This window comes from Candoia aspera, chromosome 3 (genome assembly GCF_035149785.1).
Source record: "Candoia aspera isolate rCanAsp1 chromosome 3, rCanAsp1.hap2, whole genome shotgun sequence".
In the NCBI taxonomy this organism is placed as follows: Eukaryota; Metazoa; Chordata; class Lepidosauria; order Squamata; family Boidae; genus Candoia; species Candoia aspera.
In genome coordinates, this window is record NC_086155.1 from 133,443,893 (window position 1) to 133,457,756 (window position 13,864).

The 13,864-nt window shown below is 39.5% G+C and overlaps 1 protein-coding gene across 3 annotated transcripts in view; it reads right to left on the reverse strand.

The window, feature by feature from the left end:
• Positions 1-13,864, reverse strand: part of DROSHA (drosha ribonuclease III) — a 101,019-nt gene that overhangs the window by 39,748 nt on the left and 47,407 nt on the right. For all 3 annotated transcript variants that reach the window (XM_063298775.1, XM_063298772.1, XM_063298774.1), the window contains 2 exons: positions 10,988-11,047; positions 6,636-6,735 (listed from right to left, as the gene is read on the reverse strand). In XM_063298775.1, the coding sequence (XP_063154845.1) occupies positions 6,636-6,735; positions 10,988-11,047 (160 nt within the window). The remainder of the gene's footprint in view (positions 1-6,635; positions 6,736-10,987; positions 11,048-13,864) is intronic.

Below are 13,864 nucleotides of genomic sequence, written 5' to 3' on the forward strand. Positions count from 1 at the left end.
CCCACCTCTAGTTTTCATTATTGTTTCATGGAAACACATGGTGTCCATTAAATCAAAGTCTGTGACCATGGTTTGAAGATGATTTGCATACTGTGCTTAAGAGGGAATTGGATCTGTTATGATGATGGTTTGAGCTAATATCCATTCAACATGGAACCACTGTTTCTGCTAGGAATAAAGGAATTACTCAGAAGAGGGAAAGGGAAGAGATGAACTGGATGGAATCATATATTTCACTAAGCCATAATTATAAACCTGCAATGTCTGTTTGTAGAACATGCCAAACCAGAAACAAACAGAACACTTTATGGCTTACTCCTACTTTGCAAATCATGGCTTGCAAGGAGCCAGAATTATTGGATTCTTAAGGAGAAGAAGTGAGCAAACTGCTTAGTAGGAATATAGAGAATAGCATTATATTATATGCACTCATTTGCTGAAGAACACGCATTAAAACTGAAGAACAGGGAAATAAGCAAAATTACAGAACATCCTACTGCTTGTGTAAATAGGTCCTCATAATAGTTTTTCTCTCTCTCCAGAAAAGCAGACAGACCTTCAAGCATCTCCTTCTAGACAGGGACATGGATACCTTACTCCACAGCTCCACCTAGCTTCTCATTTGTTTTGAAATGGTGATGCCTGATGAGAACTCAGGTTGTCTGGTTATCTTCTCTTAAATCAGAAGGACTGTGCAATTCATGCTAATTCTGGCCTAGAAAATGTATTAGGCTTCTACTTTCATTCATCCATCCTACTTAGCAGAAAGTGTTCTAGTCATCTGTATTTCTTGTAGGCGTTAGAAGAGTTCACTCCACACCTCTGTACCTTTCTATTGATCAATTTATTTCCTTTTTCATTCCCTGATATATATTTCATGGGCACGATTACATAACTGAAACATGCAGCTCTAGTACACACAGACACAAAGTAGGGCTGTACCTATTCTAAAAATCATTTGGATCTTGTAAAAATCAACACTTCCGATCCATTAAATAAACTCAAATTCTTATAAGGCTTCTGTGCAAAGCCCTACAAAGATGCCTCTGCTTTAAGAGTCATATGAACCAGAATGAGTAGGCTCCTTAAAGAGGCAGCACCATTTTTCAGGCTCATGCAAGGGCCTGAAAAAGGTTAGGCAGTTTTACTGAGCAGCAGAGAGATTGTGTCCTTGTGCAAGGTCTAAAGCACTTCTTCCACATCATTTTTGAGGCGTACACATTAGAGATGTAAGATTTTCAGAAATGTGGAATTTTCTTTTTTTGGAAAAATGGAAACTGGGAGAGAAATGGATGCATAGATGCCAGCCTCATAAGGTAGACCAGACTAAGGAACAGATACCATGCAGACCTAAAGCTACTTCCCTCTGCCCTTCAAGGCCATCTTCTAAACTAACTATGATATACAATATTTATGTTTATTTCACTTCTTACTGACATAGATCCTTTGCTATTTTAGGAATAAATAGATTTAGATACAGGCATATAGATATACATATAACTAATAATTGTATTATTGCAATTAATAATTACAAGGTGCTGGTTGTCACCTAAAAAAACCCGCATGGCATAGGACCTGGTTATTTGAGAGAACGCCTATCTCCTATACTATCTGTTTGGCTGATTTGATCTGGCAGGGTTGGTGTGCTCCAGGCTCCTTCAATTAAGCAATGTCATCTGTTGGGACCCTGGATGCGTGCCTTCTCTGTTGCAGCAGTTGCCCTCTGGAAAGAGGTCCCCGCACAGACCCGAACAGCCTCCCACCCTGTTGGTGTTTTGAAGGGGTCTGAAGACGTGGCTCTTCACCCAGACCTTTCGTGAGGATGTCTGAAGCCTCCTATTAACCTAGGTCAATCTTTCTCAACCTTTTGACCCTGGAGGAACGCTTGGAATATTTTTCAGGACTCAGGGAACCCCTGCACATTCAGGCTCAAATACAGGCGAGAAGTTACAAAATTATTATATTTGTTTCAATATATATACACACACACACACACACACACATACATATATATATATATATATATATATGCATTAACAATGTTCTTAAACTAAAAATAAAGAATGAAACTTACCTCTTTAATGTGAAGTTGCCTGAATTTAAAATAAATTTTTAAATAAATCATGATCGCCCAGGGAATCCCTGTGACCTCTCGTGGAACCCTAGGGTTGAGAAACCCTGACCTAGGTTGTTTTCTTTCTTTTCCACCCAGTTTGTCATTCTGCCATCTCTAGCCTTTTTTGTTTCTTGTTGCTTTCCTTGTCTTGTTTTTTATGTTTTAAATCATTTACAAACCGCCCAGAATTGCTGGGAGTTGGGGGCATATAAATTTAATAAATCATACATTCACACAATTATGCTTGGCATACTGATGAAAGGTAAAAGTAAAAAAAATGGTTAAACATGGAACTAGAAGCTGAGGAATTCTAAGAAACATGGATCTCTTAAATTTGACACGTTCACAAGAAAGAAAAAGTTGAAGACAGAAGAAGCCATCATCTCTATAACAGAGTTACGAACTGTGAGAAGTTCCACCGACCTCTAGATAAAAAGTTAGCAACAGACAAGCCCAGAAGCAAATGTGGCACCGAACCTTCCTTGGTTATTTTGTGAGCACGGCAGTGCCACTGTGAACAGAAATGGATCTTGCTCCTGGGCTGAAGAGTTCTATTGCATGCCTTGTGTACAGGAACTGCAATTCTCTAATACTTTAAATAAATCTTCCTAGCAGAAGTTAATAGAAAGGGGAACAAAGGATAGCAATATCTGAGCAGCATGGCTTACTGCTTTCATTATTCCCAAATAAAATATTTCATTGGAGTTTTTGTTTTACTCTTTGCAGGTTTTTTTAGGAAAAAAGAACCAAAAAAGCCCAGGGAGGGAGGAAGACACCCCCCCGCCGCCGCCAATTTCTCCATTTCTTTTCCCCTAACCATTTGCATCTCTAACACACATAAACATACAGATGAACAGAAATACCTTTCATCTTGGAGAAGAGTTGCAAATGAGGCATTTATTGAAAATCTACACAGCACTAAAAAAAAAATCATTTCTCAAGTACAATGGCAATTCTAAATGGAGGCGAACTGCTGATTGAATCAACATCAGGCTGAATTTAAGCTATGCAAATTTTACTTTGGGTTTATTACTTCTCTTCCTAGTTTGGGAAATGGTATGTTTCTTTTTTTTCATCTTTGTTCTTCCTATTCAAGATGGCCAAATGTTTGGAGGGAGGTAGCGTTAGAGATAATGGTTTAATGTAACATAGGTCAAAAATGATAACTTGCTTACATCATATACGTATTCCTTAATTTAGGATTAGACATATTTAGCACGTACATATGGAAGTCACTTCATAATCAAGGCTTCAAAGGTTCCAAAAGGGCCTGTATGAGACCCCCTTCTTGATGTGAGGATTTCCAGAGTTTAAAAAAAAAAAGGAACAATTTCTTTTCTTTATAGACCAAACCAGGTATTCATTACTTCAGGGACTATCTACCTCTTTTGTCTCCGTACTTAGTCTGGAGCTTGAATCAATCATTGTTGCTGTTGTTTCACAACAGTGGCATTTTTTAGTTGCACTCTCTAACCAACTCCCACTTACGGTGCCCTATTTGCATGGGTGGCATTGCTTTTCCTCTATGAGACTGAATGAGGGCTAGAGATTGCAGCCAAAAGACACAGGCTTACATGTGGCTGTGGTAGTGAAGGGCCAGTATTCAGAAAAAAGATAAGCAAAAGTAGACCTAGACAATAGTTGCTGGTTGAGGCCCCAAAAGATCCAGTGAGCTCTCTCTTTCCATGAAGCCCACTCTATAAAGGCAGAACATATATATACAGTATATGCTCTGCCGCTATATATATATATGCTCTGCTATAGTCAAGCACTTTAGACTAAACATATAAAAACGTGTACTAGTAATGATGTTCTTCTAGTGGAAGTTAGTGGTAATTTCACTCTCCATGGCTATGACCTCACAATCAGCAATGCCAAATAGGATCAAGGAAAACAATCCAGATGCTGGAAGATGCTGGAGGAGTATCATTACTTGTGGTTTTTTTAAAAATATGATTTTTAACCTATTCTTTTTAGCTACAGAGTCCAAAATACACAAAAAGCCAACTGAAATTTGATTCAGACATTATCCTTGAAGTACTTGGACTATCTCCAAGAACCAGGCTGGCAAAGTGCGTCTTGCCATCTTTACCTGGTAACAGCATGGGCATGGGAATAATCAGATTATCAGAGTTTGCATCTCGTATCATTCCGGAACTTTGTAGGAACAAATCACTGGAAACTAAATCTCCCCACCTAACACAGATCTAAATGCGAGCTGTGTCAACTTTGAGGACAAATAATTTTGAGTAGACAAGCAAGTAAAGCAAAAATGACCAAATGATTCCTGTATTCTTTTGAAATCTAGAAAGACAACCATACCCTTCTGCAGCTGGACTACAGCAACTACATAAGAAGAGCTAACTAAGGAAAAAACAGCTCCTCTAGATTGCTGCATGCTCAGAATGCAAAAGGAATCCTAAATTTGGGGAAAGATGAAATGCTACTACCTGAAAAACTTCCTATTTATACCCCTGAATTGAGGGTATAAATCTGGCACGATGACAAAATACAAACCTGTCTGCTTCATATTAATGATGTTCATGGCAGCCAGAAAACAATAGCCTCAGAATAAATGTTCACAAGAACAATAGCATCTGGCAAAAGGTGTAGAGAGATGATTAAAATTGAGAGAGAGGGACTTAGAGGCATCTAAGAAGTATAGGGGGAAATCAATTAACTATGCATGTTTGGAAACATAAATGGCACTGGTTAAAAGAAAGTAAATTGAAAGATCAATCGAAAACCCTTTTGGTTGTAAGCAAGTCACTTCTATGTTTTCAGTAGCATCTAGCATTCCCATAAATTTTTCAGAAGGCAGCTCTTGCATTATGGTGGTACTTAGAAGGATTGTTAGTGGGAATGATTTTTAGGCAAGCAAAATCAGGACTTGAGGAGAGAGGCCAGAATTCAAATTATTTCCGTAGCAGCCTAAGTAGAACCTTGCTGGATCAAGCAACAGCCCACCTAGTCCAGCATTCTGTCATGCAGTAGTGGACCAAAGGCATTTAGGAAGTCCACAAACATCTCTCCCCTACTGTTGCTTTCCAGTAGCTGGTATTTGGGGCATTTTGCCAGTGTCTGAGGAGATACTAAATAACCATCAAGAGAAGAAGCTAGATATTGACAGATTGATTATCCTTTTATTCAGTCCTCTTTTAAAAAGTTCTAAATAAGTGGCTATCACTACATCTCATGTCACCAAACTCCAGTTCCATGTGTCATGTAAGTCAGTTCTTCTTTGTAGTGATTCTAGATCGTGCCTCATTTGGTTTTAAGGGATAGCCTTCATGTCTGACACTGTAAATGTGGAAGAGAATATCTGTAGCTCAGGGTTAAGCTGTGGAGTCCTCGGTGCTGTCTGAGCTTGGTTGTTTGCTTGCAGATGTTGTATTGCTCGACTAGGTAACATCATGACTAGCACTGATGATGTTACTTAGTCGGATAATGAAACATTGGCAAGCAAACAACCAAACTCAGAGCGCACCAAGGACTCCACAGTTCTTTAATGCATAAAATCAGCAAATAGACAAGCTTATTACAAATAACTGGTAAAATAAACAATTTCCCCCTTCTTTTCTATTCCCTTTTAAGCTGGATCAGTTGTGTCTGAATTATATGTGAATTACCAAATCTAGCCTTATATTTTAGCACCTTAACTGGGAGCTTTCAGGTGCATCTTCTGAAACCTGAAATATCAGACCATGTCACCAACAGGGCAACTGTACAGTTCTGACCTTCTCAATTTGATCTATTTAGAGTAGGTTTTGCATTCCAACATTTCATTATTGAAATATTTTACCAGTTGCTAACAATATACTTTAGTCCTAAGAGTTTCTGATGAAAGCTGATTACCTGCCACTTTCAGCCTTTTCTTAGCAAAAACACATCTTCATCCGCAATCACTTTCCATAGACATAATGGAAGTTATTCAGGTCCTTTCAATAGGTTGGTAGACCAGGTCACAAAATATGACTTGTGTACAAAAAGAGCACAATGCTATTCCTACAACATATGGTTCAGAACACACATTGATGTCTTCCAGACATTTTAGATTTTAAATGCCATCAGTCCCAAGCAACAGCAATGGCTAATAAGAAAGAGGATTCCATGAATTGGGGCTAAGACATCAGGAGGAACCAGATTGCATGTTTTGAATCATAAACTGGAAGCCCCACCTGCAATTGAGGGTTTTCCATAAGTTCTTACTCATTTTACCAAAATTTGAAGTATATTAAACTCCTGATGATCCCTGCAAGATTTCCACTGCACAAAGCATTTTTGCCTCCCTTCTGCCCCTATAACTAACTAAACCTTTGCCCTAATGTTGGAGATTGATTCTCATATGATTCGAAGCTTGAACAGCACCAACTTTATGCTACTTTCAAAATCTGAAAGCTCAAAGGCTAGCCTGCATACAAAGGCTTTGCAAAAGGGCAGGGGATGGGATGAATCAACCTATCAGCCAGATATTATACATAGCTAACTCAAACTAAGATGCAAAAATAACCATACATACCTTAGCCAGCATTGCAAGATGTTGATTCTGAACAATGGCAGTCCGGTATGTTGCTAATCCTCCTTCCTCCAAGCTTGGAAACAAATAGTACAGATGGACACTGGAAATAAATGATAAAAATCACATTAAGATCCAAATGCTCTCAACTGCTGATATATGTTCCTGTCAACAAAGTAACACACCCAATTTTACTTCTATCTGATTTCTGCAGAGGAGGTAGTACCCATTCCCAAACTCTACCAGCCTTGAAACCATTTCAATATAGTAGAATAAAGATTTTTTTGTCAGTAGCTTTTTTTCAAAACAAAGATGGGCCAGTGACACAATTCTTTCCTAATGTATTTATTAAGTAACTTTATAGGCCACCCATCTCATATACATTACTCTGGGTGGCTCACAATTAAAACAGAATAAAAAACAATAAAAACAGCCAGTTAAAAACAAGAAAAATACCATAAAAATAGTTGTCAAGAAGACTCCCAACCACTCAAATGACCCATGACACGGGCTCATCCATGCTATCAGGACCTCAGGCTTGATGGCAAAGCTAGGTTTTTTAGCGTCTTGCAAAAAGCCACCAGGGTCAAGGCAAGTCTAATTTCTAGGGGAATGATGTTCCAAAGGGTGGGCGCCACAGCAGAAAAGGCTCTCCTCCTGGGTCCCAAGAGATGACTCTCTCTTGTAGATAGGACCTGGAGCATGCTTCTCCTGTCAGATCCAACAGGACAGGCAGACACCACTGGGGAGAGACAGTCCCGTAAATAACCCAGTACCAAGCCACGAAGAGCTTTATAGGTAACCAAGAACACCTTGAATTGCACCCAGAAGCATATTGGTAGCCAATGCAGCTCACGGAGCAGAGGTGTCACATGCGCTGAACAACCAGCACACATAACTGCCCTCACTACTGTATTTTGCTCCAGCTGAAGCTTCTGAATACTCTTCAAGGGCAGCCCCATGTAGAGCGCATTGTAGTAATCCATTCAGGAGGTGACTAAGGCATGAGTGACTGTGAGCAAGGCAGACAGTCCAATAATGGGCACAAGTGGCACACAACACAAAACTATGCAAAGGCTTCCTTAGCCATGGCTGCCACCTGCTCATTGAGCAGGAGCCACGAGTTCAGGAAGACCCCCAGATTGTGCACAGGATCTGTCTGGGGCAGTGCAACCCCATCCAGAACAGGAGATGGAAGTTCCCCAGAACCCAAAGCCATTCAGTATTACTAGGATTAAGCTGAAGCCTGTTGTTTCTCATCCAGGCCTACAACCTCCAGACACCAAGAGAGGACCTCCACAGTGTCACTTGGATGCCCTGGGCTGGAGGTGTATAGTTATCAAGAAGAGAGGTATCATCTGCATACTGATGATACCTCATCCTGAACCAATGGATAACTTCACCCAGCAGCTTCATGTAGATGTTAAACAGCAGAGGAGAGAGCCCTGAGCTCTGTGGCACCCCACACAGCAGAGGCCGTGGGTTGAACCTCTCCCCTATCAACACTGACTGGAACCGGCCTTGGAAGAAAGAGGAGAACCAGCACAACACGGTTCCCCCCACTCCCAATCCTCACAGCCAATCCAGAAGGATGCCATGATCTGCAAGTGTGGAAGGGTTTAGAGGATTCATGTCAGCTGTGGAGAGACTCCAGTCCAAAGTAAGCAGACTTAGCTTTTTACAAATAAAAAGCCCTGAGGAACTTGTAGTCACATTCACAGTTTTCTGCATCTCTATACTGCTATGCCATGATTTTCCGATATTCTCAGTCCAGGTAATGTTGTCCTGATGCGGTGGGATTTTGGTGAGAGGACAGAGGGGATGTTTATGGAAAGAATTCAACATCAACCTTTGCAGGGTGATGGGAAGATCTTTTGCAGACTAAATTCCCTTGGGCTGGAGATGTTCTTCATGTTTGTCTGTCTGAGCTTTCTCTTCAATAAATATGCATCAGAGCTAGGCTCTTCAGAAATGTTCTTGTGGTGAGGATTGTGTAATTCACAGAAATGACATCAGAACAGTTACATGTTCACAGTGCCAATTTTCAAATCTCAAGAAAATGCATGTAAAAACATAGTGAGTACTTTACTGTAAACAGAAATACTAAAATGTACGGTGGCATTATATAAATCAGCTGTCATTCACTATATATTATTTTTAGGATTAAAAAAAAACAAATTTCTTTTTAATAGAAACAAGACAACAGCCCCAAACTACTCCTTCAAAGTAGCTGTTAGAAGGAATTGATACAGGTAGATTTTTCTCCTTTATCCATAATGCTGCAATACTTTTAGAGCCTCTCTTTAAATAAACCAACTACTTTTCCTAACACAGCTGAGATGTGAAATTGGTTTTGAAAGCTGCTACCTCAGGTTATTTTGATACTGCCTTCTCTCACAAATGACACTTATCAAGAAAATGGCTGCTGTTTCCACTAAGCGATGAAAAGTCAATTTTATGGGAATTATTGGTCATTTTTCAATACTTTTGAAAAACACACAGAGGAAAAAATGATTGCGTGCTCATCCATTAACTGGAAGGATCTTAGTGATCTTAGTGATTTATTTTTTAAAACTGAATATATGTATGTCACTGCCTGCTACTGAAAGAAAGGCAGAATGCCAAGCTAGCATTTATGAGGTCAGGATTAATGAATAACAGACCCCCACACTTAGAAAAGGAAGAAATATTTTGAAATTTACTTGGAAACACACAGCATGCTTGAAATTATAGACAGAAAGATCAAGGAGTTCCATGACAAGAAGATGACACCATCTCAAATGATGTATATCTTTTATTTGCTGGCTACAAACTTGGAAGCATTTGGTCCTAAACTAGCCACTCTTCAGAACAGTTATGAGCAACCCTAAATTGCATCTAATGGGACAGAAATATCAGCCGTTCCCTTCACTATATTATACTTTAGGGTCTGAATATGGTATTAAACTTTCGAAATATCTATGGACTCTTCTTATTCTCCTCTATGGTAACATCCAAAAAATGTAACACATCCATTACTCAGAAACCAATGGATGGAAGAAATGAGCCAATAAAAAGGGAGAAGGAAGGAACCTAATACTTGGGAAGCATCCCATAGGGACAATCAGTAGACTCCTTTAATCCTCTAATGTTCTTCAGCTTCAGGCATTTCAAAACCAGACATTAATCTCCAGCTGTAGGTTACCAGTTAAAGGAGACTGGAAGGGATAGGTGTATTTAAAAAATACATGAGGATCTGGGGATAAAGAATCCTTATTTTACCAGTGTAGTCCCAGTCACTAAGGAAGATAGCAGTAATAGAGGTAGAAGTTAACTCTTGGCTTGGTTCAGACTTATAACTTAGGTTTACTGTCATATCTAAATGGCCTGCTTGCCTATATTTTAAGATCAGATCTCCCCCTTTTTTGTAAAATAAAACTGACTTTCAGGTGCATTTCTAAATGAATCCAATTTTTTCTACATCCATTCCATGAAACAGTCAGGACATGCTTGAGAAACCTACTTTTTAATTCAACCATTTGGGGACTATCCTAACAAAATTCCAACAGTTGACAAGTATAGCATCTGCTACTATACTTAGACAGAGACCTAGGCCAATTCAGAATGTAGGAACAACTAGATCTGAATGCACTTGGTGCATTAGACAGGTTAGGGGGAAATGCACTTGGTACATCAATCATTTGGGAGGGGGGAGCAGAAATGAAGCTAGGCAAATCTGTTTAACAGTCTCTATTTCCTATCTCTAAGGGAAAAAAGAGCAACGACCTAACTCAAGATATGTGTCATGAGAACGGATGCTGAGAAGGAGGAGGTCCCTGTCCAGGGGGGAAAATGAATGCGTAGTTTAGAGACTTTGAACTGTCATTCAAAGAAACCCAGAACAGACCCGCCTTGAGTTTTGGGGTTTATCTGTCTGGGTTCTCCCACGCTTCTTCAGTTTGGTAGGATTTTCTGTCTACAATAGCAGTAAACGTCTTGGCGTGGTCTTTGCTTAGTCAGGACAATATATTAGCTTAGTCAGGACAATATATTTAAAAATTATGCTACATAATTTTTAAAAGGTACAGATTGGGGGGGGGGGTTTCTTGTTAACAATGATAAAATAATACAAGAAATCACTGGCCAGAGATGCATTTCATAGGCTAAAAACAGGGTTGGGGCACATTTTGCCCTCTAGTTTTAGTTATATTCCAAGCCTCCACAATCCCACCCAGCACAGCCAAAGGTGAAGTATGGTACAACAACTTTTGAGGGCCACTTATCTGTTCTCAGTGTCTAAACCAAGTTAGGACATGAGAAAGGGATGATTTACTGTATGGCAGAACATAGTGTCTGACCTGAACTCAAACACTTACCTGGTTAAAAACTCAACCACAGCATCTCCCAAAAATTCCAAGCGTTCATTGTGGTTAATCCTGAAAAAGAATGTGAAGATGATTATGAGTGATTCTTGTGCAAACAAGTGACACTGCTGATGGAAAAGAGCGACCTATCAGTTCTTTGGGCAATAAGCAGAGAAAGTTAGCCTCCTGCGGCTTTTCTTGTGGAATGCTGCATTCTCCGATGCACAGCAGTGAATATCTGGGCTTCTCATATGCCGTACAAAAGCCACAGGCGGCCTGAAAGGTAATAAGGCAGATTATAATTTTGTGTTGACTGATTAGCAAAAGGAGAAGATAATGACGTGCGACAGCATGCTGCGAGGGGCTTTTCCGTGCACTGCTATCCCTGTTGACGATTTAAAAGCGATACCTCCCCCTAGGCCATCTATAGAATCTTTTGTGTAGACACAAAAAAGAAATGCTTCTCTCAGGGAGTTCGTTGTTTCTTGCAGCAGCTATAATAGTGAGCCTGACCCTTCTTCTTCAGTGCTTTCATCCTCTTAAGTAGTAGCAGGGTTATAGCTTACGAGTGGACTACATGCTGTGTGTGCAAAACATTCTGTATTCAGTCCTTGGCATTTCTCTCCACTGTCTGAAACTCTGGAAAATGGTTGAAATAGATGGCCCCAATGACCTGACTGGGCAGAAGGCAGCTTTCTACATCTCTATATAGGTGCTTGCACATTTTCTAGAAGTGTCCTGGCCTTTTAAACAAGAAACAAACAGTCAGACTTAAAGCCAAAGAGATCAATGGGCCTCTAATGGTTATTGTGCAGGAAAGCAAAATACTGAGAGCGGGATGGGGAGCCACGGGAGGGGAGGGGAGATCGCCCTTGATGATCAGAAATGTAATTATGGTAAACCAGGAAGAAAATCTTGTGGTCAATTAAAACTAATACATTTTTTAAACTGCTGGTGTGGCCAGACAGCTAAACAGACTATCACTTGCAAATTAAGATTATTTCTTCCACTGGATTCCAGCAGTAGCATCATGGCTTGAGGGTAGAGAGTGCTATAAACACATATAGATCCAGCTTTCTGCTCCTTCACTGTAAGATTCCTTGTGGGCAGCAGGCGAGTAGCTTCTGGTACCCATAATTAACTAGCAAAACCAGCTGAAATGTGTGGACATCTGAAAAATAACATGTGGAGCCCAGAAAAGTTATATGAAAAATAAACCAAAGTTTTTATCTAGACCTTACGGCATCATCACTATGGTAGAAGGATGATGATCATTCCTGCTGGCATTCCAGACATAGAAGTATAAATGAAGGACCACAATACAGAACTTTGCATGCAAAAGGCTACCCAAAATCCACTGCCAGTTATTGTCAACAATACTAGTCTAAATGGATCAATATATGGACTCAATATATGATAGTTTCCAATGCATCTAAGAAGTAGATTTCAAACAATTTGAGGTAGGATTTCAAAAGATTTGGGGTGGCCTTGCACAGGTCCTTGTCCTGCCCCATTATTAGCAACAACAGAATAAATAATTTGCAGATTATGTAGGCTGCAGGATTCAGTCTTAAATATCACAAAGGAAGCACAGGCAGATCTTTTTCTCATTCTTTTTTTCTTTCAGTGTGACACTCATACTATAGGGGATAATTATGCCAATTATTTCTATTTCAGTATCACATACAACAAACTTTCCTTGGAAACTAATAAATATGAAACACATAGCTAAGAGAGAGCTACATTAACTGCTTAAAATAAGGGTCACAATGCATTAGGCCAACCTTGTCTGATTTTAAGGTTAAGGTCCAATCTAAGCAGGATTGGACCTGGCCAGTACTTGGGTGGGAAACCATAAGGCAATTCATTTCCATACTGTTGCCCAGAAAATTTGGTTATTGTACAGTGTCCAGTTGATGAACACAAGTCAAAGAAGACTACCTTCTTTTTGCTTTTTAATGTTGATCCAGTTAATGGTCTACAGAAGAGATGCTGAAAAATAAAACGTGGAGCTTTCTTTACAACAAACGGTAACCGTCTGGAAATTGACAGTTTTATTATAGTATCCAGATGAAAAACACTCAGATTTGCAAAACTTAACTGAAATGGTCAGCTCCACCTAGGGCTCTTTTAAATTGAGATATCCTCAGTATAATTTATTATAACTTTATTTCTACTCCCAACTGGAACATCTTCCCATAAGAAATAAACCTATTTTTTTGCAGAGGAGAAAAAGACAGAGGTGGCTCACTGCCTCCAATCAGAAGACTTAACACATTTTATAATAGTGAACTCAGCTGCTGAGAGCTGATTATACTGTTGCCAAAAAGAAGAAGGAAGAGGAAGGTATACTGGGAATCCTAGTATTTGCTGAAGTACAAAATATATTTTGTATATGGGACATGTGTGTGTGTGTGTGCATGCTTATTGACTATGGAATGCCGAGTGATGGCTGGAAAAAAATGGGAAAACTAAATGGATGGAGAAGGAAATGGAACACTGTCAAAGAGGCATGGAAGACTGGCTGGCATTTCAAAAGCATTGTAACTGTAACAGCAGTAATAACAATATCAATTTATGTCTGACTTATATCCTACAAATACCAAATCTTTATATATACCTGTTAGAAGTACAGATTTAAATTAATTAAGAATGAGGGGAGAGGAATAAATATTAGATCTGAATATGGTGTTATATTCTGTGGAGAAAGGGGTTAGTTGTCCCCTCATTTAACATAAAAACAAACAGCATCAAAATCGTTCAACTGTAATATGTATGACACTGTTGTAATTACACAGTGTCATGAGATAAAGCCTAAGACTAGTGCACTGCCTGTAAAATTCAGCTCCCCGCATAAGCTGAAAGGCAGGTTTCCCACTAAATTTCGAA